The following is a 25,364-nucleotide window of genomic DNA, read 5'->3' as shown; positions in this document are numbered from 1 at the left end:
GACCAAATTAATTAACCTGTATCAGAGGAGTAAGAGTATCTTCTGCCTCTGCTGTTGCCTTCTTTGCATTTTTTCTGTAGTGCCACTTAAAAGCAGAACCTGACACTCAGGGAATGATCCATGTGTGAATAAACACAGTAGTTCTTACTTTCTCCTTATTCTGGCTCCAGGCAACCAATGAAAAATGGTAAAATGAAAATTTTACCATTTTCATAATGCAAGAGTATGTAACATCAGAATGATGTTCCTGTTCAATAAACTATTCTCTCCATACTTCTGTTTAATTATCACGTACAAAGATGTTTTTCACATAGAAAATATTCATGACCATTGTAACTTACTTTACACCCACTTTGTGACAGTACTGTGGAACTCACAACCATGCTGTCAATTTAAATAAATCTGCTGGAAGTTTCCTATCAGCATCTTATGAACACACCAGTCTGTACAAATGTAAGAGAAAGCTTGTCACAATCCACTCTATGAACTGCTCATCCAAACACAACAATTTTTTTTTTTTGTTTCAAGTTTACAGGTGTCATTTATAACACTCAGTTTCTACATTTTATGAGAAAATTGACTTCTCCCACATTTTTGTAAATCCATTTTCACTTATTCCAGTGTGCATATTGCCTGCAATAAATGGAATAGATAGAGGCCCACGTGGAGGAGAGAACAACTGCTCCCATCTTATCCTGGCACTGCAGCACCATGGCCAGGAACAGTCACCTGAGTAAGGGTAGCCAACACAGCCCTACTGAGTCTGACAGTGTTCCCATCGAGCTGTGGGTTTGCTGCCAGCAGAGCTCTGATCAGGATGAGCACCAGTAGAAGCACCACATTTAAAACAACATTTGTTCACTACAAGACATATCTAAAAACTTATCTACTCCATGCCAATTGAACCAACACAAAAAATGCTACAAAATTAGTTTACAACACTTACATTTACCATTTCACTCTTCTCTAAGGAAAAGCTCTGAACTTCTGATGCAAGCCAGGATAAAACCATTTAATCACAACACAGGTTTTTATTAGCTGGTTCCCACCTGAAGGGCACAGCAGCCCTCTCACAACAAAATCAGCAACAGAGAATCCTTACTGGAAGCTCGGAAACACGTTTACTTTATATACAAGAAAAACATATTTACAACAAGTAAACTATCTACAAAAAAACCCCAAGAGACATTTCCATGGTAATCACTGTATAAATTAACAAAATAAATAGGAGGGAAGCAGGTCCCATTCTTAAGGCACAAAACCTTCTTCCCAAGACTGTACAGGGATTCACTTGCTTCCCGATGCTTTTGACAGGATCGCAGGAATGGTGGGGAGACCCCTGAGGAACAACGGTCGGTGGACAATGATACAGATATGCAGTCACTGCTGACAGTTGTAGAAAAACATCATTTTCCATACTTTCCTTTTTTTTTTACAGTACACACATCTTAAGATACAAAATATGTCTTGTAAACAGTCTGTTTTATAAATCACATCGCTATTATGCACATTTTTAAATAACACTAAAACAATGATCGAAGCTTTCCATATGATTTGGGGGCAGAAGCATTGGAGCACTGGCACTGAAGGCCTCAGCAGAGCTGGAGGCTCCCAGGTGCCAGGCCAGCACCTCCGGGCACCCAGTGGCAGAGCTGTCCTTGGCCACTGTGCTGGCTCCTGCCAACATCCCACAAGGTACGAAAGAGAGGCTGTACCAGCCCTGCCGGGGGCAGCCCAGGGCAGGGCGCTGCCAACAGCCAAACCTCCCTCCCGTCTCCACTGCATGCAATCTCACTTAGCCCAAACCATCATTCCCCAGAATCTGCCATTAAATATCCAGGATGCTGCCAGAATGTGAGAGAACAGACTGAAGCCTCTTCCAAGCAGAAGAAACCCCATGCCCAGCTCACCAGCTCACTGCAGCCACTGCCAGGGGTGAGGGATGCAAACAGAAGGTGCTACATGGCTTTCATAGGAGCTGCATTTCTTTAGGGACTAAACACCTGTGATATGTGCAGTTCTAGCTTCTCTCAGGCTGGTGCTCCTGAGACTGCTGGACAGTCTCTTTTTGGCAAAGTAGCGTATTTTTTACTAACTGTCTTTCCTGAGTTTTTCTCCCACATAAAATTATCAGATGTCAGAAAGAAACTCAGAATAGGCAGTAGCCAGAAGTTCTACCTGGCTCCCTACTTTGCAGATAGAACTCACTGATGTTCAACACAAATTGTCTTCATCTATTCACAAAAATCTCACCAACAGAAATCTGCACTGCTCCCAGTGAGACATACAGAACTACAACCCTTTGGGGTTTCTTAGATCTAAACCTTAATAAATATCCAAAGGCACTCAGGTTAAATGTGGATCCCATTTTCTAGGTCTTAGAAGAAGGAAGAACTCCCTTCCTGCCTCTCATAAGTAAGGCAGGAATATAGTGGCTGTCAACCCACTGATAGATGTGTATGTGCACAAAAAGGATCTGGAGGCATTGACACAGATTAAAAAAGCAAAAGAAATGAAGATGCATCTGGGCAGACCTCATCACTCATGTAAATGATTAATGGCCATCGGGTCTTGATAGAAATGGCATTAATTAAGGAACACACCTGAATGCAAAAACTCTTTGGATTCCTTGGCTGCTCTGGGCAGGAAGAGTAGAGAAAAGCTGTTTCTATGGAAGCAAGAATTTAATCCCTCAAGGATTATGCAAGGCAAGAGCTTATTGTTTATGCATCTTTAACCATGAGGCTGCTGGGGAAAGTTCACAGAACAGCTCCTTCACTGCATATAGGAACAAACACAGATCTCACCTCTTCTCCGGAGTTATCACCTGCCTCACCCCTCTGCTGCACTCTCCTGGAAGGCACATGGATGTCCCAGCCACACACAGTTCTGGGATAGACAGTGGGATGCACACACTCTGAGGTCACTGCACACCACCACTGGGGATGGCTGCATCCTGGGGCTCTCCTGAGACTTCTCATTTTCATCCAGATGCTGCTCTGTGCCTCAACAAGCAAGTGGGACAATACAGTATGCTTGAAATTCTTACTTACCTGATACCTCAGGAATTCAATATAGTTAGAGGGAGTCTGTACTGATAAATAAAAACTATAGCTATGGAAGCAATTGCCAACATATACATGGGAGAAATGCATTCAGGGCAAGGCTGAGCAGGACGTATTTCCTGCTCAGGCCCCACAGTATTTATACTGTGTTTCTAGCTGGATCAAGCACATTTAGTCTTCTTTTACCTTCTCATAAGTTTTAACAGAAACCCTGTCACTCCCCAGGCTGTGAGGAGACACATGGGTGAATGTGTCTGGTTACAACACAGAGGCAGAGTCAGAATAACCCCTGGTGAAATAATAGGAAATTCAATGGAGTTTGCCCAGCTGAAACGAAATCAACCCAGAGCCCTTATAAGCTGACAAATCTTTACATTAACTTGACTGATTGTTATTAGACTAGAGAAATGATATCAATTTGATAAAAACCTTACTTTAAAATCCTTTACTTTAAAAAAGAATGATGTCCTCAGCAAATTATCTTTTATGCCACTGTGCATGTCGGCTTTTCTATCTGCAGCCATAGTCAGACAGATGCCACTCTGTAATAATTAAAAAAAACCACAGAAAATGACAGAGTAATTAAAAATTTCTGCTGTCTCTCAAGTTTTACAGCACTGACAGTTGCCAAATTCGCTTTGCACTGATAAAGATGGTGATATAACTATGCATGCTGGTCTTGGGCTTTAACAGCCACCCATCTGAGGTCAGCATCTAGAAACTCTGACTCAGAGGCACTATTTTTTCCATGCTCCACTGCTGCTGGTACAAAAGGTAATTTATCAACATATTCCAGTTTTCATTATGATGCTCATTTGATTGGTAACAATCCTCCTCCTCCTGTCAGTGGTCTTACAGAAGCCCCAATGTTTGACAGCATAAGGAATCTTTTACAGGTACAGCCCAGGAGAATTGAGCTACTCTAATCTTTTGTATCACCCTGGAGTGAAGGAGCAAGGCAGCAAGAGAAGCAAGGTAGAAAAGCTACTGAAACCTAGACAGGTGAAAAGATACAAGTACTAGACTTTAATCACATCTTTTGTGACAGAAATAGTTTTCTGCACTGCAAGCTGAAGTAAAGAAACAGCTCTCATGTCTGTGGCCACAGAAGTGGCACTAAAGAGGCAGGAAAGGAAACTACACCTGACCATTGGCAGTCATGCTACTCCCTCCCCCAGGATGAAGCAAGTTGTCCTATACCTCCCTTCCTGTGCGGCACAAACAGCTCATCAGCTTTCCTCTCCCTCTTATCTGGTCTCTCAAAGATGAATTCAGAAGAAGGAATGTCAGAGCTGATCTGTAACTATCTGGCTCTCCAGAATTTTCTTTTCTTACTTCCAGGAATTTCTGAACAATCGTCCATGATGACTCAGCACCACATTTTTTGTGAAAACCTAAAGGTTGTACCATTGCCCCTGGCTGGTAGAGGAGAGCAGACCCAGCAAAAGGCCCTGCCAGCTGGTGCAAACCCTGTCTGAAGCACATGCACTGTTTGTTGCAAAAGCATGAGTGAATGAGAATCACTTGATATTCATTGGAAGAGGTCTGCACTGGCTTTGAATGCCAGATGCAAATTACACACAACTACAGATGCATTAAAAAGGGAATAGTAAGATGAAAGGAGAGGCTTCGTCCCACTTAAATATGCTAGATACAGGTGTGACACACAGATGAGTAGGAAAGTTTTGGGTCTGAAAAGACTGTCAGATGCTCCTGAATTAAGACTGGCCGATACATCTTTTGCCCTGAATGATTCTACTGTGATGAAGTTATCCAGTAAAGGTATCTGTGTTGCAGTTCTCAGGAGTCCTGCACTGTCCCTGGAACCAGAACTTCCACGACACAGGACATGGCTCTTCAAACAGAGAGTGAGTTCTCTCCAGGAGGCTCTGCCAACCACAGAGGAAGTGCCTCTCCAATGGATGCAGCCATACCCCACAGGAAAAAAGTAGCACCATGCTTGGTTGATATGAGCTCTGAACAGCTAAAATTTGGCTGTTCAGCAGAGATAGTTGTGAGCACATCTGCTTTGTGAGGTGACTGCTGTGCAGTTAGGGAGAATGGTAGACACAGGCTGTGAAAACAGACGCTAAGCCTCGCTGGCAGGAGTACTCCGGCTCAGCTCCTTGATCCCGTGCAGTATCCTCTTCATGTGACCCACTTTGGTCACTCCCAGGTCCTGGAAGGAAAAAGAAAACCTTACACTAAGAGAAAGGCAGAAGGAAACTCCAGGTGGCCAAGCAACAGTTACAAACTAGCCAGCCAGTTACAAAGAGAGGAGGAAACCAACCAGAAAAATTCCAAAGCTGAGGGTTATATACAGAGCCTCAAACCACTTGTCAAAAAGCTACTAAGGAATGCAGAGTGGGCAGGGAGCAATGCAGAGACACAACTGTGGACTGTTAGCCAGAAACACAAATTGTTTTGGCTGTCAAAGGCTGTGAGAACAGAAAGAGCACATAGACATCAACGACCCAATCTAGAAGCCAAAACCTGCAGGAGGAACTAACCAGACACATCTGATAGCTGGGTACCATGCAACAAACACAGGCTGTAGGTGGATGACATGCAGAGGGGTCAGTTACACAGGTTACAGCAAACCTCACCATGGGAAGATGGTAAAACTTATAAATAAAGGTTCAAGGGGCATCGAACAAATGCCACACACTACTTCAAAAAAACCTGTGTTTTCCTGCTCTATGCAAGTCACCAGAAGGATGACACAAGTCTCTTGCACATGCAAACCACCACTTTCAATTTCTCTCAGTAGAAACAATGTCTCCTGGTGAGGAGATGAAAAGTTGTGCAATGTGGCTACTAAGCCCTCCTAAAAAAAGATTCTCTCCATCCCTAAGCCTCATCAAAGTGCACAATCACTTTTTCTTGTAACAAAGAAGTATGATGATCCATTTGTCCAGTCACTGCATGGTAAGAACCAAATCTTCCCAATTACAGCACCTTCTGCAAAGATGGTACAGTAGCTGAGAAAAACTTCCTTCATTAAAATCAGACTCTCAAGAACACTACTGGCAATCTGTGTGCTGGACTGCATCACATCTCCAGGAAGCTGTAGCAGAACTGGACAGCTGGTTCCTCAACCAGCTCTTCTATCTCCCTGCTATTAAAAACCAGGCGACCCAAAACGGTGAGAAAATAAAATGAGGCTGTAGTGAACCTGTTCATCTTGCCAAGGCACCTGGAATGAACAGCAGGCAGACCACTTCCAAGCACATTCAGCACAGGAGGTCATGCAGATGCAGCTGGCTATTTCTCATGAGCTGACCGTGAAAGTACCTTGAGGTCCCTCCGTTCAAGGTGCAGGAGCTCAGAGCCCCGGACGTCATGCCGGATGAAGATATCCTTATACTCACAAAGACTGAGGTGCTCAAGCCACGCCGCAACCTCCTCCGTTCCCCAGAGGTGAACTGTTAGAGATGGAAAAGCAGGAGTGCATTGAGTACCCAGAATCCCAGGAGACAGGGAGAGATGAGGACACCACAGCACTCAGTGCCAGAGGAGGAGGGCAAGCAGGACCACAGCCTCTAACTAAGGGGAGGGCAGCACAACCTTCAATCTCGAATGAAGGAGGAAGGGCAAAAAAAGGTAAGAGATGTTCTCTTAAGAAGAGGCCTGCTGCAGTACAGCCAGGAGGAAGTGCGTATTTGTTTTGATGAGATAGCATGTCTTTTGATAGGGATAACTTTTTTCAAGTTTATCCCCCATGCCTAAGAAGAGTAAATTCATGGTGTAAATTCTGTGTACAAAAACAACAGATTCATAAAATATATGATGGAGAATCACAGCACATATTAGTGTGCACATTATTATGTACAACCACTTACACTCAGTAAACAAAATGGCAACCTCTCTCCCCCTTGTCTGAGGGAGAGAGGAAGAGTTTCGACTTCCACCTTCTTGCAGTCTCTAAATAAGAGAATAATAAAATTTCCAAGTTTTGGGAGGCAGTGAATGAACACCAGCCTGTCAGACAGGAGACTGTACCCACAAAACTCCATGGCAGAGGACAGGACCCAAGAGCCAACAGAACAGGTCATACTTCTGAATTTTGGAAGAAAGCCTTCATAAGGAGAGCATAAACCAAAAATCAACGAGACCAATTTAGAGATAAACTGTCTTGAATGGCAATTTGTTGATTCGTGGCCAGTTTTTATCTACTGACCAATAGGATTAAAGGTCAGGGAACACCTGTGGTGATGCTGATCCCCAGCCAATCAGACATGGAACTTGATTAAAGCCTGAAGGTAAATCAATGAGAAAAATATCATTTACTGTATCATAGAGAATAAGCAGTGCAAAGACTGGAGTTACGTGGACTTGGGCCCCGCAGTCATTTTTATACTTAAAATGCCGAAATCCTCAAATTCACTTCCCTAAGCACCCTCTGAAATATCCGTGAAAATCTGTCCGGTGTAGGGAAGAATTCTTCAGAGGGTACCTCCTGTTCCTGCTCAGGAATGTTGGCATGGTACAGGGGAACCATGACTCAGAAGGGAGCAATAACCTGTTTGCCACGTGAAAAAGATTGACTAGACCTGCAAGAAGAGGCAGATGCAGGTGAAACAGAAGGAGAGGATGTGTGAGGAAACAGACTGAGAACAGGTAGTGGTGTGACCACACTGATGTGACAAAAAGACACAATGAATGAGCAGACTTGGTACCCGGCAGTCCCATGCTACTGTGAGTCTCCTTATTTTTGTTGTTCTTCTCCTTTTTAAACTTGGTCACCAGGCGGAATTTGCCACTGCGGCTGCGTTTAGAATAATCCAGCATCTGGTTCTGCAAGAACAGAAGGGGAAAATCAAGCACACATAAACTGACTGGAATGGACTAAGAGCAACAAGCACTGTCAAGTTCAGCTCCATGATCTTGTCAAGAAATGAAAAAAACATCCTAAACTCATTCTGATCAAGACAGAAAAGGAAGCAGAGAAAGTTGATCCCATGTTAGGCAAGGGATCTTGGCAGGAAATTACTTTTATTAGCTCTAGGGAGTCAAGTTTCTTTCTTAACAATTTTTTCTCATATCAGTCATATAGTAACAGGAAGTCAAACACAGAGCCAACTAGGGAAAAAGAGAACAGCTAGTGAAAAATAGCCTTGGTCCTCCTCACCTCCTCATCACAGGGCTCCATAAGCTGCCACAGCCAAGGGATGTCTGCCAGTTTCCTCAGCTGGAGGTCCATGTCTGCCAGGGCTGCCTGGAGCTGCTCCTTCTGTGGAGGATCTAATTGCTGGATCAGGAATAGAAGAAAGGCAGAGTTAAAAGCCTCATGGTAAAACACCACAGCCAGACCCTTGCCTTGAAATTCCTAGCTAACAAAGCAGTTCCTTTGAAAGGAAGTGCAGAGAAGGTTCTCTGCCCAGACCAAGGTAACAATTCTTATATTTTCTGAGCTCCAAGCTCCACAGCAGACCCATGTAGCAAAATTTGCTGTAGCAAATGATTCCTGGATGCTAACATCTAAACTTACAGAGTCCAAGACCAGCAAAATGCTAGGGCAAGGCAATAGGAGGAGAGGAGAGAAAGTGAGAGGCTGCTTTTTCCTCCTGCTTTGTGCTCCTTACCAGTGCCATCTTGCCTGCCAGCAGCAGCTCTGTCTCATTGTGCAGGGCTTTGACATTATTCACCATCTCTACAACAAGGCTGCAGTTCAGACCCTGCAGGGAAGCAATTTATGTACAAGTTAAGCTTGAAAGTGCACAGGTCTGAGCAGTCAAAAGAGAGAAGTCTTAGACTAGCAGGGCCTACTTTTGGTCAGCTAGAATGGAAAAAAAAAAGAGCTCTGGAGCAAGGACAAAATGGGAGATGCCAAGTGAGCGCAGTACCTCTGTAGACTTGGATTTAGCGTAGACTTTGTCCATAGACTTGGAGCTGGCATTGACAGCATGGGCAAGCTCCTGTTCCATGTCCTGATAGGATTGAGCTATTTCCCGAATGCTAAAGAGAGAATTACAGATTGGATCAGCATATCAGATTGCATATGTTCAAATCAGGAGATCTCTCCTGACTGGGTATCCCATTTAAACACCCATCCAAGCCGGGATCACAGCAGGGGCACAGCCTCTGGCAAAGCAGGGCAGCTCTCCTGCCACACTGAGCATGCACAGGCAAGGAAATGCAGCTCCCTCACAGGTACAACATATTCAATACTGCACACAAACTGGGATCAGTTTGAAATACAACCCAGACATTTTAGTATGACCAGAGTGATGTGAAAGGCAGCTGCACTTACAGCAACCTTCTCTAATGACTAAAGGAGGCTCTATTCACCAACAGCAAGTTGAGTCCCACCTGTGGATCAGAGCACCTGCAGCTTGACCAAACTGGATGATCTGGGTAGATTCTTCTTCAGACATGATCTCTGGTTGCAGAGAGAAAGAGGAGGGTCGTGACAACTCACACTTCTGTTTGTCCTCCCAAGACTTCAAGGTGCTCTCAAATGCCTAAAAACACAGCAAGCAAACTATAAGATACCTTGTAAAACTTCTAGAAAAACCTAGTGACTGTACCTATGCCTGTAAAACATGTAGTTCTGGTACAGGCACTTTTCACTGCAGGTCCCAGCAGTTAAGTTGCTTATAACTTTGCTAAGTAGCTGGCTGGGATGAAGTTTTCCATGCCATATGCTTGCCTTGGCTGAATTTCTGCTTCAGCATAGTTGTAGTCAAAATTACAAGGCAGTTCTGAGGGCCAGACTAAAAAAATCCAACAATTCTCTACCGGTGGCAGCCTTTTCTTAGAGCAGCAGCAGTTTCACCTTTACACCTCAGTATTACTGTAACACTTCAGAGCATGAAATTAAAAATGTTCAAGACTCCTCCTTATCTGGAAGGAAACTGGGCTTCCCTAGGAACTGGTGGGCCAAGCATGTGAACTCAGAGCTACGACCTGACACATCTGAAACCCTACTGATATTCCTGTGGGCAGCAGGTAGTGCTGTGGGAAGAAGCAAAACAGATCCAGTGTAGAAGGATTGATATTGAATATGGTGAGAATGAAAACTATGGAGTCCTATGGTAAAGCATCCCCTTCCCCTACTGCCTCTGATACTGCAAAACCAGGCTGTCATCTCAGTGCAAGCTACCTGCTGATCTCACTCTTGCTGATGGACTCTCTAAGGATCCAGATGAGGCCAAACAATTAAGGGAATTTGAGTGTTTCCATCTTCAGTTTAGGAAACGATATATCCCAAATCACATTTGAAAAATGTTACGAAAGGTACAGTGTCACATTCATGAAGTCCACTTCAACTGAATAAGAAAGGTTTGCTCTGTGAAAGAAGGGATATGCAGTGACCTTAAAAAGGACAGCAGGAAAAACAAGGGTAAGTTGAGACAAAGTTGAATGTGCAACTGCACAACTGGAATCTCTTCCTCAGTGGCAATCCCATGACTGCAAGACCAAGTTGGTAGGCAATTAGGAATGGGCTAGCACAATCACAGCTGTGGTTTCTAATGGCCCAACACATAGCACACTCACAAGGGACTACCCTGTCCTCTCTATCTCTTGTGCCTCACATCACCTTTCCCACCATGATCACACACAGGTTGCCTCTCCTTTTTTCCTTCCCTTTACCTTTACAGCAGCAATCCTGTTCTCTCTTGCTCTCTGTGCTATCTCCTTCAGCCACTCTCCCTCCAAGTGTCAGTGTGATGCTGCAGAAGCTCTCTTGCCCTTCACAAAAGATTGTGTGCACTATTCCTGTCTCCTCTCCACAACATTCACATCAGAGCTGACAGGACACTCTTTGAACTCAAAAGAGGATAGATTCAGCTAGATACAAGGAAGGATTTTATACAATGAGGGGGATGAAACACTGGCACAAGTTGCCCAGAGAAATGGTGGATGCCCCATCTCTGGCAACATTTAGACCACAGGCTGGATGGGGCTTTAAGTGACCTGGTGTAGAGGAAGGTGTCCCTCCCCAAGGCAGGGGCTTGGACTAGATGACCTTTGAAGTCCCTTCCAACCCAAACCAATCTATGGTTCTAGGATCAACACCCACTGCTCCTCCAGTTAAGAGGTCTCTGGTGCCCTGTCCTACCACGACAAGGGCTTTGTATGCCCACCTTTGCTTTCTTTTCATACTGTCATCTTTGTAACTCCCTTGCCAGGCAACATGCCTCAGACCTGTATCAGGCTGCTTTCCCTTTTTCCCTTTGTTGTACTCCTTCTTCTTGTGATTCAGCCGCTGAGTCCTTTTGCAGAGGACTTTGATTTGCTCTGGAAGCCGGGTAAAGGGGTGTTATGCTGGAAAGTATGAAGAGCTGCTCTCAACTGAACTGTTTATGCACGGACAGTCACAGAACTGGGAGGATCAAAGTGCGTCTGTGCCACAGCAGGGTCTTTATCCTTTCCTTTGTCCGACCACTGCTCAATCATACAGCAAAAGAGCAAGGAGGCTTCCTTATCTGCTGGTACTCATCAGATATATTTGAAAATTATGACATGAGACCGACACACCCTTCTCAACAAGGCATAAGACACTGTTTTACATGGTCAATGAAGCCAGATACTGAACAATAATGACAAATTAAAACATTGACCATCAGAATCTAGACAATCCACACCACGTGGCACGGCAGGCATCCTGTGGAAAAAACAGCATGCAAGCATGTTAAGAAACACTGTCACAAGGCACCTAGAAAAGGAAGTAAAATAAGCTTGCATAAACAACCTTATTTATGACATTTCCCAAGTGGTGAATGCAAGTTTAATCACATTCTTTCCCAAAAGGTTAATGGTGTGTAATAACATATGCTTCTTGCATTCACAAAAATAACGTTCACATGTGGCCCTTTCCATGCTCTGCAAAAGTATGTGACATCAAAACACATGTGTACTGCACAGGGAATTCAGGATGCTCTTACCCTGTCTCGGGTGAGGGTCTGTGCCCTGTTCTTATGAACAATCCAAATGTAACCTGGAGGCTGGATCCAGGCTTCTCCATCCACTTGCACGGGAACTCCCTCTTCTCCAAGGATTGCTATCTTTACTGTCCGGCACTGCAAGGAGTGACTGGGTCAGAAAAGCTCTAAAATGCTGATTTTCCAAAAGCATAATCGATTCCCTGTCATTCCAAAGCCCCTCCCCAGGTGCTGTAGCTTTGGTGTTACTTGAGGCACACATGTCTAGGCAGCAGAACAGACCTCACCCTTGAGCAGTGGAGAACACCTGCTTTGTCTTTGGACTAATCTGTATTTGAGTTGTTGGTCTAACTCCTACTAAAATGAATACTAGCAAACAATTCCATACTCAAACTGCCCCTGAGCATGTCCATTTCCAGCCCTGGTGGATGCTCTTTCCATGGACCAGAGCAAGCAGAAAGAAGGGCTTTACAAAGTCACCAGCTGGAGAGAGGGCAGGCAGGAAGAGCTCACAAAAGTAGCTGATACCTGTGCAATCCGGTGATGCTGTAGGTTGATCACACGTGACACAGCCATCTGCATGCTACCAAACACAGCTACCACCTCCAAAATCTTGTCATCGAAGGAAGGGGCTGTAAATGTCTGCCACACACAAGGGAGAGAGAATTCAGCTGAGGCACAGCTCTCTTGGAGAGGTTTCCTTTACCCCCTATTGGTGCCAGCCTGGGGGTTGGCTTTTAATTGTACTCTTTAATCTGTATAAAATTAACAAAAGGCTAGAAGGAGAAGATCTGGAATGAGCTAGGAGCGAGAAAATGGAGGCTACCAATGGCTAAAGTACATTTCAGACATGAAGGCTGTAGGCCACAAGGCACTAATTATTCTTTAGATAGTAGGCACTCCAAAACATTTCCAAAGAATACATATGAATAATACAATAACGTTTCTGAGTGACTCTAGCTGCCTTTGCTGTCAAGGGGCTTTACTTCTCTTTACTTCTCTGTGTTGACGAGGTCAATGCTCATCCAAATGCAGGTCCAAATGCTCTGGTGATGTTTTTTCCGAATCCTTACAGACTGCCTGGGTATGAAAGCTGCTCAAGGTTGGATTTCAGTACCTCAGCCACATCTAACAGAAAGTGCATGCAGACAGGCCCCCCTGCCCTATTCTTCCAAGCACTATTTCAGAGGATATGACCTCAAAGGCAAAATTAAGTAGAAACATTTCCTGTATGGTCTTAGAGAATACTCACATCATCCTCTTTGGTTCCCCCCCAGAAGTTGGTGCCTCCTGCATAGCTGGGAATGTTGAGTACAGCAATCCCCTGGAGACTGGGCAGAGGGATTGGCCTCCCATCGCACTGCACAGAAATGAAGGCAACACTACTCTCAGCCCAGCAGGAGAGAGACCCTCCTGCCAGAGCACATGCTCTGTGAACAGAAAACAGCCAGCACCATCTTAGTAGTACATTAATTCAGGATTCTTCCTGTTCGTTCTTGGCCTACAATAGTAGAAGGTATCCACTCAAGCCTCATGAGCCACACATCTTCTGGCAGACATGGATTTTAGAGAGATACTCTTGATTCTTCTAACAGGAACAAGGCCCACCTGAGAGGCTTGGCAAAGCCTCTTGATTTATTTCTCAAGAAAGCAGAATAAAACTCTTGAAACATCCACGTGGTAAGGTTCTTCTCCTGCAAGTTACCTGTAATGCTGTACATGACCTACACAAAAGTATTTCTTTTCCAGTTGGATACACATTATAGCACAGTTAAATTTAGAGCTTTCCACTGTACCCATCATCTAAAATGATGTGTTAATGTGAGATACCATATGGAACATAACAATCTTATCCATGATGAACACTGCACTGGGAACAGCAAATACTTTCCAGCAGGATGATACTTTTTTCCTTATGGCCTTAGAATACAAGTTATGCTCCAGCCACTTTTAGTTACCTCAGGGTGACACATAGCCAAGTACACTGTTTCAGGCAAGCACATATCACCAAGCCAAATCACCATGCCAAAAATCACAGTGCCTGAAGGAGATGGAATTAGGCATCCCAGTCTTAGGAATAGAAGAACATGCTAATTCCTCACCTCCAGCAAGACCTTCTGCTCCAGGTTTTTATATGTTCTGTGCAGCAGCTCCTTGGTCCCCAATACTCCATACCACATCATGTTCTTAGTACGACTTCTAAGGGGGCAAACAAAATGAGAAAAAGTCATCACAGACATTTACCCTTTCACTAAGAAGGAATAAAAACTTCACACTGAAATGGTACCTGCTACATCCTAAACCACAAAGGTGCTCTGCTTCCAAAAGGGTCAATAGCTCCAAGTGGTCACTGTGCTAGGAAACTACTTCCCTTTAAATAAATGTCAGGTAGGAATCAAGCATGAGTAACAGACACTACCAGAAACTTACACAGACTGCCCTGGCACAGAACTTGTCTATCTCATACACCAAGACATCAACAGTGCTCAGCTGTACCAGTTCATATACAGCAAATGTAGCCAATCCCAGGCTACACAAAGCATCCTGTAGTTGCTCAGGTATTCAGAAGGCCAAACCTGTGGTTCGTATTGAGGCAGGATCAATGCCAAAACCAGCCTCTGCTGCATTTAGAATTGAGATGTGCTCCTCTCACAGCTAAATAGCAAGCCCAGGAGAAAAATCAGTGAGATGACATAAATAGAACCAACGTGCTAAATCTGCACCAATGTAGCAACTTAAATACCTTATAGCATAATGGATCAGTAATAAATCAGTAACTTATCTCTTCCATCATGATTTCAAGCCTTGGAGGAGCATTATATAGACAACACACCAATTCAGCACAGTGTACACAATCAGCTTCAAAACCACACAGAAGCATGAAGTGGTTCAGTCACTTTTGGGATCAGTCCAAAGGTTTGATCCAAACCCACCTGCATTTCTCTGGGTGCTCATCACGTTTGTTGTTGAAGTCCAAAGAAATCTTTGCATCCAGTCCAATTCCAAAGTAATTATTCATGACACACTTCTCAGTGTAACATTCACTGCCAAACAAAAGAACAAAACTTCCATTCATAAGTCTCAGTACCATTTGGTGCACACAAAATCATTTAGATTGGAAAAGACCACCAAGCCCAACTGTGTCAGATGTGTGTCCCTGCATGTGTAACTCCAGAAGCTGATTCTTAAGCTCTAGAATCCAGCATATGGATCCATTTATGTAACTCCAGGCTGCTGGAGTCCATTACTTTGGTCCATAAATGAATCCCCCTCTCTGCTGAGGTGGATTTGCAAACACCCACTCCCTCCCTTTCAGCTCCTGAGCATACTCACAGATTTTCAGGCTCAGAGTTAAAGGGATCAGCATGGATCAACAATCGGCTGATGACAGAGCTCCCAGGCAAAGAACCTGACATGCCAGCACGGATATCTGTAGGAAAATTGACCATGGAGAAGAGCATGACTAATAATAAGCAGAAAACAGGAAACTTCAATCTCAAAGATAACAAGAGTTGATAGATTCATCCCTGTCATTTATGAAGAAAGTAAATGGTGTTAGTGCTTTCTTTCACTCCAGAGGTTACTACTTTTGACAAGGAGAAGGGTTCCTGGGGCTACCTGGAGGGTTTCTGACTGACAGGGTACTGCCTAAAGCTATCAGCACAGTTGTATAGAAACATGGAAAAGAGAAATAGGACTTCTCTCTGCAGCAGCTTTTTTGTTCCCGGGTGACACAAGCAATATCCCTGATACAGTGAATAGAGAGAAAGGAGCAGGACTGAAGCTATGATCCAAGTTGTTCAAGAATTACTGTCTCCTGCTTCTTAAATTATTAACTGGTGACCCACAAATAGTATGTTTGTCAGAGAAAGGAAAACTACCTGCTTCCAGAAGGGGTAATTTGAACAAGTAATTTGGGCGAGGAGATGGAAAGATACTGCTACAGTGAGAGGGAGAAGTTGCTGCACATCATGTGGGAGGTGGGAATTCTGCTGGGTCTGTGCACTTCCAGTCACTTCAGCATTCACATAAAGGAACTGCTGCTCCCAAACCATGGATGCCATTCTTCAGAAACCTTTCTCTACAGCATAATTTCCCTCTTCTCATGCTTACTTTGAGATAAGTATCTCCTTGCAATTGACATCTAAATTCTGCCACTTCATGGCATTAATAAAAATCTGTGTCTAAAGTCTTAGCTACAAACTGGAAACTACTACAGCTCATTCTAAGCCTCCACTTGCAGTTATCCACAAAGGGATTTTTCTCATGGTTGACCTTGCACGAAAGGGCATCTGGCAGGACAATTTCATGTTTTCACATGGGGACTGCAGACTGTGCTACAGTCACCCATGCTCCAGTTGGCTGCCTCAGTGGGAAGTGGTGGGTGTTACACTTACTTGGGTAGAGGATTTTTGTGTTCAGCATTGGCAAGTTGTCCCGGCTTCCTGTCTGGGGAGGAAGAGATGCAGAGCTGCCCAGTGACAAACTTCCTTTGTTTATTAATCTTTCACAAGGAGACTTGGAGGCTACAAAACACAACACAAACTTGGCTATTGACAAACATAATGCTGTGATTCAGACCAACACAGGCCAAGCAGCAAGACTGGGTTAGGAATCACTCAACAGCAAAACACTTGAGCCCCCAGAAAACAAAGAATTTACAGAACCAGTCATTAAGAGACAGAGGTGCCACATATGTGCTGCTGAAAAACCCCACAGACTGGAAGTATCAAAATGCCACAAGAAAAATGTTAGAAACAGAGATGAGAAACAGCTGGTGCCAGCAGCACAACAGATAGGGTATTTGGCTCCAAATCAATACTCAGGGAAGTTCCAAATGTATCACCAGTGATCAGGCTGCTGTTCTCTGTCATCTACAAAGTACTCAAGACTGTCCTTGTCCAAGCACTGAAAGCCAAGAGAACCCAGATGACTGGCTAAGGTGCAAGAAAATTTCTGAATCCTAGGCTTCATATGCTAACATCATGGACCAGCCATGATAGATGCAGCAAAAAATGGGGTGTATAATGCATAGGCTGGAACACAAAAATGCACAAGGCCTGAAGAGCAATCATGCAAAAATTTGAGAAGAACAGAACACAGAAGGTAATACACATAACACCTCCTTCGCTTTTTATAACTAATAGAATTGCAATACACAGGCAAGACGTGCATGGTGGCAACCCCAGCGCAGTACCTTTCCTCTGGCTCCTCCCCTTGGACACTCCATAGCTGCTGCTGTGCGATGACTGCATGGAAATCTTATCCTCATTCCTCAGCTCCTTGCCTTCCTCAGAGGCTGAGAGACTAAGGAGGAAGCCCTCTTGCTCCTGGGTCTGGGCATTCTGCTCATCTACAGCTGTATGAAGAGATAAAGTAGGTGAGTGCCTCACAGCTCTTCTGGCAAGGAATACCTCCCAGTCATGTAAATAGCAACAGGATGAGACTCTAAACGTCCTGATTGCTTAAAGGAAGGAACAGGAATAACACAAAGCTCTCCTTTATCATTTGTCTCAGCTCTGCTCTGAAGAGCTTTTGGAACCAGGTTGGCTTAGCCTCTTTGTTTACTTTGCTGAGCTCTTCAGCAGTGAGGCTCTAAATATAAGTGTCTTTTTTTAAAACCACAGGTACTCAGGCATCCTGAGATGTGAACTGTGCTATATGTGATTGGCTTCCATTTATTTGCACTCAGATGTTGCCAGGAATTCTAACCAGACAGACATGAAATGATTAAAGAATTTCCTGTTTGTTTAATCTGTAGTGGCGCAATAACATAAGGCACTTGAAAAGGGGACTTAACACATATAATCAAAAAGGAAGAAAACAGCAGTTGGTAAAAACCAATACAACCAGAGGAAAGAATCCGATTGCACACTCTGGAAGAAGAAAAACAGACTGGAAAAGCTGAACAAATACATCTGAAATGTAACTGGAGTTTGCTCGAGAGCTCGTAAGATTTAAATGCTAGCATGCTGCCTAAAGAAATCAAAACTTCCTTTGCAAGCAATCAACAAGTCTTTTCCTCCCCAGCAACCCCTGCCAGGGCTCAGCTCTGAATGCCCTCAGCTGCTCTACCAGCTCACTGCCTACACACCTCAAACCCTTCTTTCAGTTTCTTCCTCTCCCTTGTGCTGACCCTGTATTTCATCAGAACTGCCCACGAAGCAATCCATCCCACTTGCGCAGTAGAAACAGGAACACTTCTGGATGGTTAAGCAAATTGCCTGGGCTCCAATAGAACTTCACAAACATCAAACTGGTCTAAGGTAAGCAGCAGCAAAGCGAGGGAGCAGTGAGGTCAAGGCCTCCTACTTTACCAGAAGCAGGCTGTTTCCTGGATTTTCACTATTCACTCCAGTAAATGTTGTATGCAATGCTGCAGTGCTGGAAATCCAAGCAACATTGCAATGATTTGTAGCTTACTACACAGTAGTTCAGAGTGCACACCTGGGTGTGCATGGATGTTACATCTGCAACTTCAATGCTTTTCTCTCCAGTAACTGTCTTTTAAGGACTTCCTTTGGTCTCAGTTAACCCCTGACTTTATGACTAACACTTGGAGACTGATGCCTTTCAAAGGAAAAGAAACTTGGAGCATTGGGGGTGTGTGCCTGGGGACAGACAAGGATCAAGACATGGAGAAGAGGGTCACCTGCCTAAGAAGCTAACATCAGAACAGAACTGACTGGCACCCAAGTACAGTATTATAAGTTTTTCCCAGGGACAAAGCTCATTTAAGAAGTTCCTGCCCTCTCCTGCAGTTGTATTACAGCAATGTTTTCCTAGGCTCTGCTATAAAGAAATTAAAACAATGTTAAAATACTTAAAATCCCTTCTTCCCAAGTATTTTCAGATCTGTTTTACAGCAAAGCCACACAAAAAGCTGCACTGACACAATTGTGGTATGGGTGGGGACAGGCAGGAAATGCAAATTAGCAGTGTAGGAGGGTAGGAACTTCCTAAATCAGCCTGCTGGACAGCATATACCTTGAACTTCAGACTCATTTACCACGCAATGTTTCCAGAAGGTGGGCTTGGCAGAGATGACACTGAAACTAAATGGCCAGAGTTACTGAATAGCTTTCTCTAGCTCAGGAAAGCTGCTTTCAATAAAGAAGCCTGCTGCCCCCCAGAATAAAGGGAATTTATACTTCTTAATAGGCTGTAGGAAGTGACAAGCAGGACTCCTAATGGGTTACCTTTCTCTGCATGCTCTATTATCTGGCGAATGGCTTTTTTCAAGCTGTTGGCTCTCAGCATGAGCTGCTCTCGGGGACGGAATATCTGGGGCCGCGCAGTGCAGGCCGAGCCCACCGAGAGCTCACTTGAAGAGTCACCAACACTGCCTGACCCATCCCCATCCTCTGTCTCCTCTGCAATGGTGGGAGGAGGGTTGGGCAGAGAGGAAGATGCTTGAGATTCATCATTCAGTGTCTTCAGCAGAGAGTCCAGCTTCTCCTTCAGGACTGAGCACTACATGAAGAAGAATGACATTTGAGTAGAACTAACAGTTGCCTTGGTAGCTCATTCTTTTAGTGCTAACTGAACTGCTGCTATCCCAGTACTCTGGAAACAGAGCAGTTTTACATTCAGAAGTAGAAACTCAAACATATTTTCAAATTTTACCTTCCTGGCCATGACCTCTGACTCCTCTGAGCTTTCTGTTGCCTTCTCATAGGCTTTCCCTACTCGAGCCACAAAATCCTTCACTGTCTCACAAAGCACTCTAGACAAAGGAGGAAAACAAAATCATGCAAGGGTTGTTGCAGGATTTTCACAGTGCAATTTAGAGCAGTTGCCCTCTAAGTACTCACTTGGCTGAGGAGATCACCACTGAGTGTTGGTCAGAAGTCAAAATTTTGGACAAATGAGCAGCCACGGAATCTTCATAGCAGAGAATCTTCTGCACCTGTTGACCATGAGAAAGAAACACTGGGGTGCTGCTTCCCAGCATTACAACATATGCTGTGAAATCCTGGCTCCTCTAAGAGTACCTATAACTCTACAGACTCTTTTTGCCATGAAAAAGCTCCACAGTCCAGGGCACTGTTACTCACTGAAGACCTGAATCCAATGAAGAAACTAATTCTGAACCTACAAATCATCAGTAGTTCTCAGAGTCTCTGATCAACTGCAAATCTAAAAGCACTGGGGGTCTTCATGACTGCTATACAATTTGCCACTATTTCAACAACTTGACATCATGAAGCAAACAATAGCCAGTAATTTCCTTTCTGTTCCATTCCAAAGTATGTTCTCCTTATCCCTCAAGATGGTTGTTGACTCTGATAACCCAACCTCCATCTTTCTCTATGATATTTCACTGACTTAAAGCCCCAAATTTTTGCAGCTCTAGCTACACCCATGGCTCAGCTCTGCCCCACTGGAGCTCAGCCACTGCCTCCTATCTTGTGTGCTCCAAGGCTGGTGCCCCAGTCCCCTGCCACTCCTAAGAGGTACCTCTGAATTCTCACTGCAATCTTCAGTGACTGTGGAAGTGGAGGCCTGGCGAGGGAGTTTGGTTTCATACACCATGATGCTCCACCTGTTGAAAATTATATTTGTCACTACAAGGCACACGGTCTCCTCTGTTATCCAAATCTCAAAGCAGAACAAACTGCACTTTGGGGAGCCATTACTGATATAAAGAAGCCACGGAGTGGCAGGAAAATATAAAGAGCTGAACTGGGGAAGAAGGAAGGATGACACTATGAACAAGTATTCTACAGCACAGGGAACATCTCTACTTCTTTCCTCTCCACAAAAATTCCATTGGCATTACTTGATTCAACCTAAGAGACACCAAGATACAACTCTAAAGACAGGAGACAGTCTTATGTATCATGTACAAAGATATACACAGGAGGTATCAATACCAAGGGTTGACATCCACTTCTGCATTTGGCTTTCATTTCTAGCCAAGCTCAAGATAAATTGGTTTAGATTTACAAAGAAATTGCTTAAAAAAAAGTCATGACTTTAAGGCTGTCTTAGGTTACAATGTAAGTTTGTTTTTAAACTAGTAAAAAGGCTGACAAATTCAATTGATGAGTACTATAGGACAGAAGAGAGGACACTGGAACCCAAATAATTTCACCTGTTACTGTTCTGCAGCAGAGCATGGAAAGCCAGACCACTTTCTCTTGCTAGAGGGTGACAGTGGATTAGCAATGACAAAATGTTATCTGGCATTAGTAAGAGGTCCAGAAGCTTGGCAGAGTCAGGACTGCCCTGTTCTCCTGGAAGGCTATCTTCACACAACTCTTGAAGAGCAGATGATGTTAGTGATGGTTACTCACCTGTCCAGCATTTTGGTACTGGCCCTCTCCAACTTCTCCAGGATCTGTGGGAGCTGGGTATCATCATCACAAGCAGAACCCCAGCCTAAAACACGAGCAAGGTCATTCCCTGTTCCCAAGGGCAGCACTCCCAGCTGGCACTGCATTAGAGAAAAGGAAAACAAAAGTGATATTCAAATGGGGAAACACAAGTCAGGAAGAGCCATGAGTAACATGACTGATTCCTTAACACACCAATCACTGGGAAATAGCTAATCCCAGTGTGGGAGAAAGTAACTGGATGGGGAAAACAGCCAGAAGAGAATACAATTAAGGAAAAATTTCCTCTACTTTTGGTTGTGAATTGAGAGAGGAGCATTTTACAGCTACCATCTCAAGGAGCACCACCTTGCTACTGTAAACCTCCTAGAGGTTTATATTTAGCCATCAGGTGGTGCCATTGTGTTTCTGAAAAATGAGCACAGTTCAGAGGCAAAACACTGTATGATATCTTTACCCCAGTGAAGTTTCTGCCAATCCCTAAGACTCAGCTACTACACCAGGAGAATTAAAGGGAACAGAGCATAACCCATGTGGAACTCCCAAGTTTTCTAACCACAGCCCTTTTAGAGCATGTCTCTGAGGGCAATAGAGCAGAAGTACTCAGAGCAACTCCAAAAGCTGGATCTTGTGGAAGAACACTGGAGACAGGCATAAAGAATTAATCCATTATGGATTCATTTCTTGCACAAAACTAGTGCAAAAGCACTGCTATGGCAAGCTTTCAGGAGCTTCAGTCCTGGGGCAAATGACATCTGCATGACCAAGGAAAGTCCTCTTCAACCCATCCTGTTGTTACTTCATTCCTTCATCCAACCAAGCTCTTGGGGCAGGTACCTGCTTGTGAAGGTTGAGGCTATCAATTTCAGAGAGAACCCAGCCAACACTTCCGTCCCCACCACAAACTAGAATCCGGAAAGTGTCAAATTTCTGGAATAAGCGTAAACTACAGAGAAGAGAAAGAAAAAAGCAAGAAGGAAAAATGATCAGCTGTTACAGAAAGAAATGATAATTCCAATCTAGGTAACAAACATGGCAACGTTGCTTAAAGTAGGCACAGATTTTGCAATGAATACAGGTCACTGCCAGATTACAGATGAATTAAAATGGTAATAACTAATACATCTACAGATCTAAAGACTTGGAGTCACTGTGAGGAAAAGATGAAGGAAATTCACTTTGTGTTGGCTATTCTTATAAGGACCACCAATTAACGACAAAAGTTACTTAAATTTGATGCAACAGAAAAACATTTGGAAGTGGGCAAACTTAAGACCAAACTTTTAAGTGAGAGTTGCAGAAATACATGAAAGAAATTTATTTCACAGCACTCAATTTCTTTTATATCCACAGATATTCTAGCATAACTTGGCAAAAAGTCTGAAACATAACTTAGATCCTAGGACAGAACCAACTTCACCAAACACACTCGTAAGAGTCTCTCCACAATATCACCACAAAGTCTTTGAGGGATAGAAGTTTCACAGACTTCTCAGGTAAGTTATTTCTCAATAAATCTCATCTTGACAATATTAATTTGCTATCATTGACATCTGTCTGTTCACTTGAGTTAAATGAAATTCACTCTTCTTAGACTTAATTTCATCATCAGGATGCCTGTTAAAAGACTGTTTATTGACAAGTTTTCTTACAGATTCAAGCTTTCCATACTTGGTCTTCTTCCAGGGGAGCGTTTCTGGAATTTCCCCAAAATGCCTCAAGCTGTCCTGCTACTACTGATGAATGGATATAATAATCTTTTTGACAATTTTTTTTGTTTTAGCTAATCAATACACTTAACACAGAGATAAATAACCCCTCCAGACCTCACACATTTAGTTTTTTCTGAGGAAAAGGTTCCCTGTTATACTTGAGGATGCGCTTAACCAAGTAAATCCGTCATACTTTCTGGGTATTTACAAGGAATTTTTGTTTCCAAAAAATATTTGCCTACCCAAGGTGAGGTCCTCCATTCATGAGGTCAAAGACCTGGGCTGGATTCAGCAGCTGTTTGAATCTTCGTAGAAATTTTACACCTTGGTTGTCTCCACTTTTTGAGTTGACAAAGACCAACAAAGGGCTTGTGCAAGAAGGGGGACAAGTGGCTTTCCAGAAACCTGTGAGGGCAAAGGGAAGAGAGAGGGAGGAAAAGCCAAGAGACATGAAGCTGCCTTCCCAAGGGGATGGATGAAGAGAAAAACCAACAGCCCACACCCCAGCCCAGCTATGAAGCAGCTAATATTTTCCTTCTGTTTATGGCACTCACTGGGTGAATGTGCACAGCCCTGAATCCAGCATGAACCACACCACACCACATGCTGCCAAATGTCACACTTATCTCCTAGCAGTATGCCAAAATTTTCAGCTTCCCCAACCTTCCCAAATTTCTTCTGCAATATAGTTATGGAAACTGTAATCAGTTGCAGCTCAGAAAACACTGCTATTAGAGGGAGATAAATTGAATGCAAAAGCAAAGCAAACAGTTCACTGCCATACTCAGCAATGGCTTCTAGTGGCAAGTTTTAGCAACAGCAAAAGCAGAATTTTCAGCTGACAGAACCTGGCATTAATAGTGCCAGCTGAAGTGACTGTGACTGAGAGGAAGAGAAAGAAGTGTTACTTTCTAGGAATACTTACCATCTGAATCAATGCTGTTAAGAGCAGTAGGAGGAATGACAGACACTTTGCAGAGCCCAAGAGGGCACTTGTTTGGCAACAACTCTTTACATGCTGTGTGTACCTGGAAAATACACCAAAAAAGAATAAATCAGACTCTTAAGACATTGTGGTATAATTCCTAAAGCCACCCAAAAGAAGTCATAAGAGAATGCGGAGGGGGTGAAATCACCAAAAAAGGTCAATTGATAAATTTATCTATAAAATTATTTTAAGATAAGAAGACTCTAATCAGAGTCTTCTATGAATTCTCTTCTTTCCATTAGTATATATTTTCCTGCCATTTGAATTTATGAGATCATCACTTGGAGTGCTAAGAGAATCAGATACCAGATTCTGTGGCTTTAGGAGCCTTCAGGCATTCTGCTTTCAAAATCCCAGCCTCAGCTGAGAGATCTAAAGTAGCAACAAAACAAAAAGCTGGGAACTCAAGAGAATAAGAAAGCAAAAAAAAAACAAAAAACAGGAAGGCATGAGGGATATAAGAGGTAAAAGAAGAAGACATTAATGAAGCCACTCAAAAAAGGAAATATAAAGTAGAGCAGGGCTTTTCTGGTACACAAAGACTGCAAGATAGAGGGTTTGCTTGGCATTTGAGCCCTCCATTCTAAAAACATATTTTGTGATACTTCTCCTACTAGTATTATAGACAACTGAAAACACAGCAAGATCTGCATCTCTTCAGTGGATAGGCAAGAGCAATCTATTGCAATGGAAGGGAAACTGCTATTATTAAAATAGCTGAGTATTCTTTATAGTTGTTGCACCTTTTCACCCTTAGAAATAACAAATAATTAAAATTATTAATTTTAAAATCCAGTGTAGCCCATGACAGAAGTATTGATTCATGTCTACTGTACTTAGATTCTTCTATGAAAGCTCACTCTCAAAATAAAATGAGCTTGGCTAGAAGCAGGATACCTTTTTCAGGTCTTGCTATTACGTATCACAGCAACACTTTTGAGCACAAACTAAATTCCTATTTCTTGCAGAACAATAAAGTCCTTCATGGCAAACACCGACAGCATGGTTAGAGATTTTATTCTAAGCAAGTGCCATTAAAAGAACATATCATAGAGCTGATCAAAAGCTGTCCTTTTACTGAAATGATCACACTTTTTCAACTCACCATGGCTTTGCACCACAGGCAGCGCCAGTCTTGCAAACGCAGGACACTGCCACAGGTTTTATCACACACAGTGCATTTGGCACTCACGGGGAGGTTTCCTTCCAGCCACTGATGTGGCATTGAGATCTGCAAAAGCCACAGAGGAACAGAAGCTTAAAGATACAGGAGGCATCATGACTCTGAGATAAATAGAGAAGCAAGTCTTTATATGCACTGCTGAAGGACAGCAAAGTCAATTTCTACAAAATACCTGAGGACCAATTCTGGC

General features: G+C 43.4%; 1 protein-coding gene across 1 annotated transcript in view; it reads right to left on the bottom strand.

Annotated features, from left to right (window-relative positions):
• Positions 1 to 1,050: 1,050 nt before the first annotated feature.
• The window catches only part of DGKD (diacylglycerol kinase delta), a gene marked incomplete at its 5' end in the record, with an annotated part of 57,138 nt that continues 32,824 nt past the window's right edge, over positions 1,051 to 25,364 (bottom strand). Inside the window, 24 exons of the mRNA XM_084212687.1 lie at positions 1,051 to 5,244; positions 6,360 to 6,490; positions 7,745 to 7,862; positions 8,197 to 8,316; positions 8,651 to 8,743; positions 8,912 to 9,023; positions 9,378 to 9,529; positions 11,957 to 12,091; positions 12,482 to 12,595; positions 13,206 to 13,313; positions 14,056 to 14,152; positions 14,887 to 14,997; positions 15,287 to 15,383; positions 16,351 to 16,479; positions 17,151 to 17,312; positions 19,153 to 19,426; positions 19,580 to 19,679; positions 19,768 to 19,862; positions 20,414 to 20,498; positions 21,253 to 21,392; positions 22,129 to 22,237; positions 23,246 to 23,408; positions 23,929 to 24,031; positions 25,097 to 25,222. Of these exons, the coding sequence (XP_084068813.1) occupies positions 5,155 to 5,244; positions 6,360 to 6,490; positions 7,745 to 7,862; positions 8,197 to 8,316; positions 8,651 to 8,743; positions 8,912 to 9,023; positions 9,378 to 9,529; positions 11,957 to 12,091; positions 12,482 to 12,595; positions 13,206 to 13,313; positions 14,056 to 14,152; positions 14,887 to 14,997; positions 15,287 to 15,383; positions 16,351 to 16,479; positions 17,151 to 17,312; positions 19,153 to 19,426; positions 19,580 to 19,679; positions 19,768 to 19,862; positions 20,414 to 20,498; positions 21,253 to 21,392; positions 22,129 to 22,237; positions 23,246 to 23,408; positions 23,929 to 24,031; positions 25,097 to 25,222 (2,964 nt within the window). The 3' untranslated portion in view covers positions 1,051 to 5,154. The remainder of the gene's footprint in view (positions 5,245 to 6,359; positions 6,491 to 7,744; positions 7,863 to 8,196; positions 8,317 to 8,650; positions 8,744 to 8,911; positions 9,024 to 9,377; positions 9,530 to 11,956; positions 12,092 to 12,481; positions 12,596 to 13,205; positions 13,314 to 14,055; positions 14,153 to 14,886; positions 14,998 to 15,286; positions 15,384 to 16,350; positions 16,480 to 17,150; positions 17,313 to 19,152; positions 19,427 to 19,579; positions 19,680 to 19,767; positions 19,863 to 20,413; positions 20,499 to 21,252; positions 21,393 to 22,128; positions 22,238 to 23,245; positions 23,409 to 23,928; positions 24,032 to 25,096; positions 25,223 to 25,364) is intronic.

Source organism: Fringilla coelebs (genome assembly GCF_963513975.1).
Source record: "Fringilla coelebs genome assembly, chromosome: 10".
In the NCBI taxonomy this organism is placed as follows: domain Eukaryota; kingdom Metazoa; phylum Chordata; class Aves; order Passeriformes; family Fringillidae; genus Fringilla; species Fringilla coelebs.
This window is presented reverse-complemented; position numbering and strand designations above follow the sequence as displayed.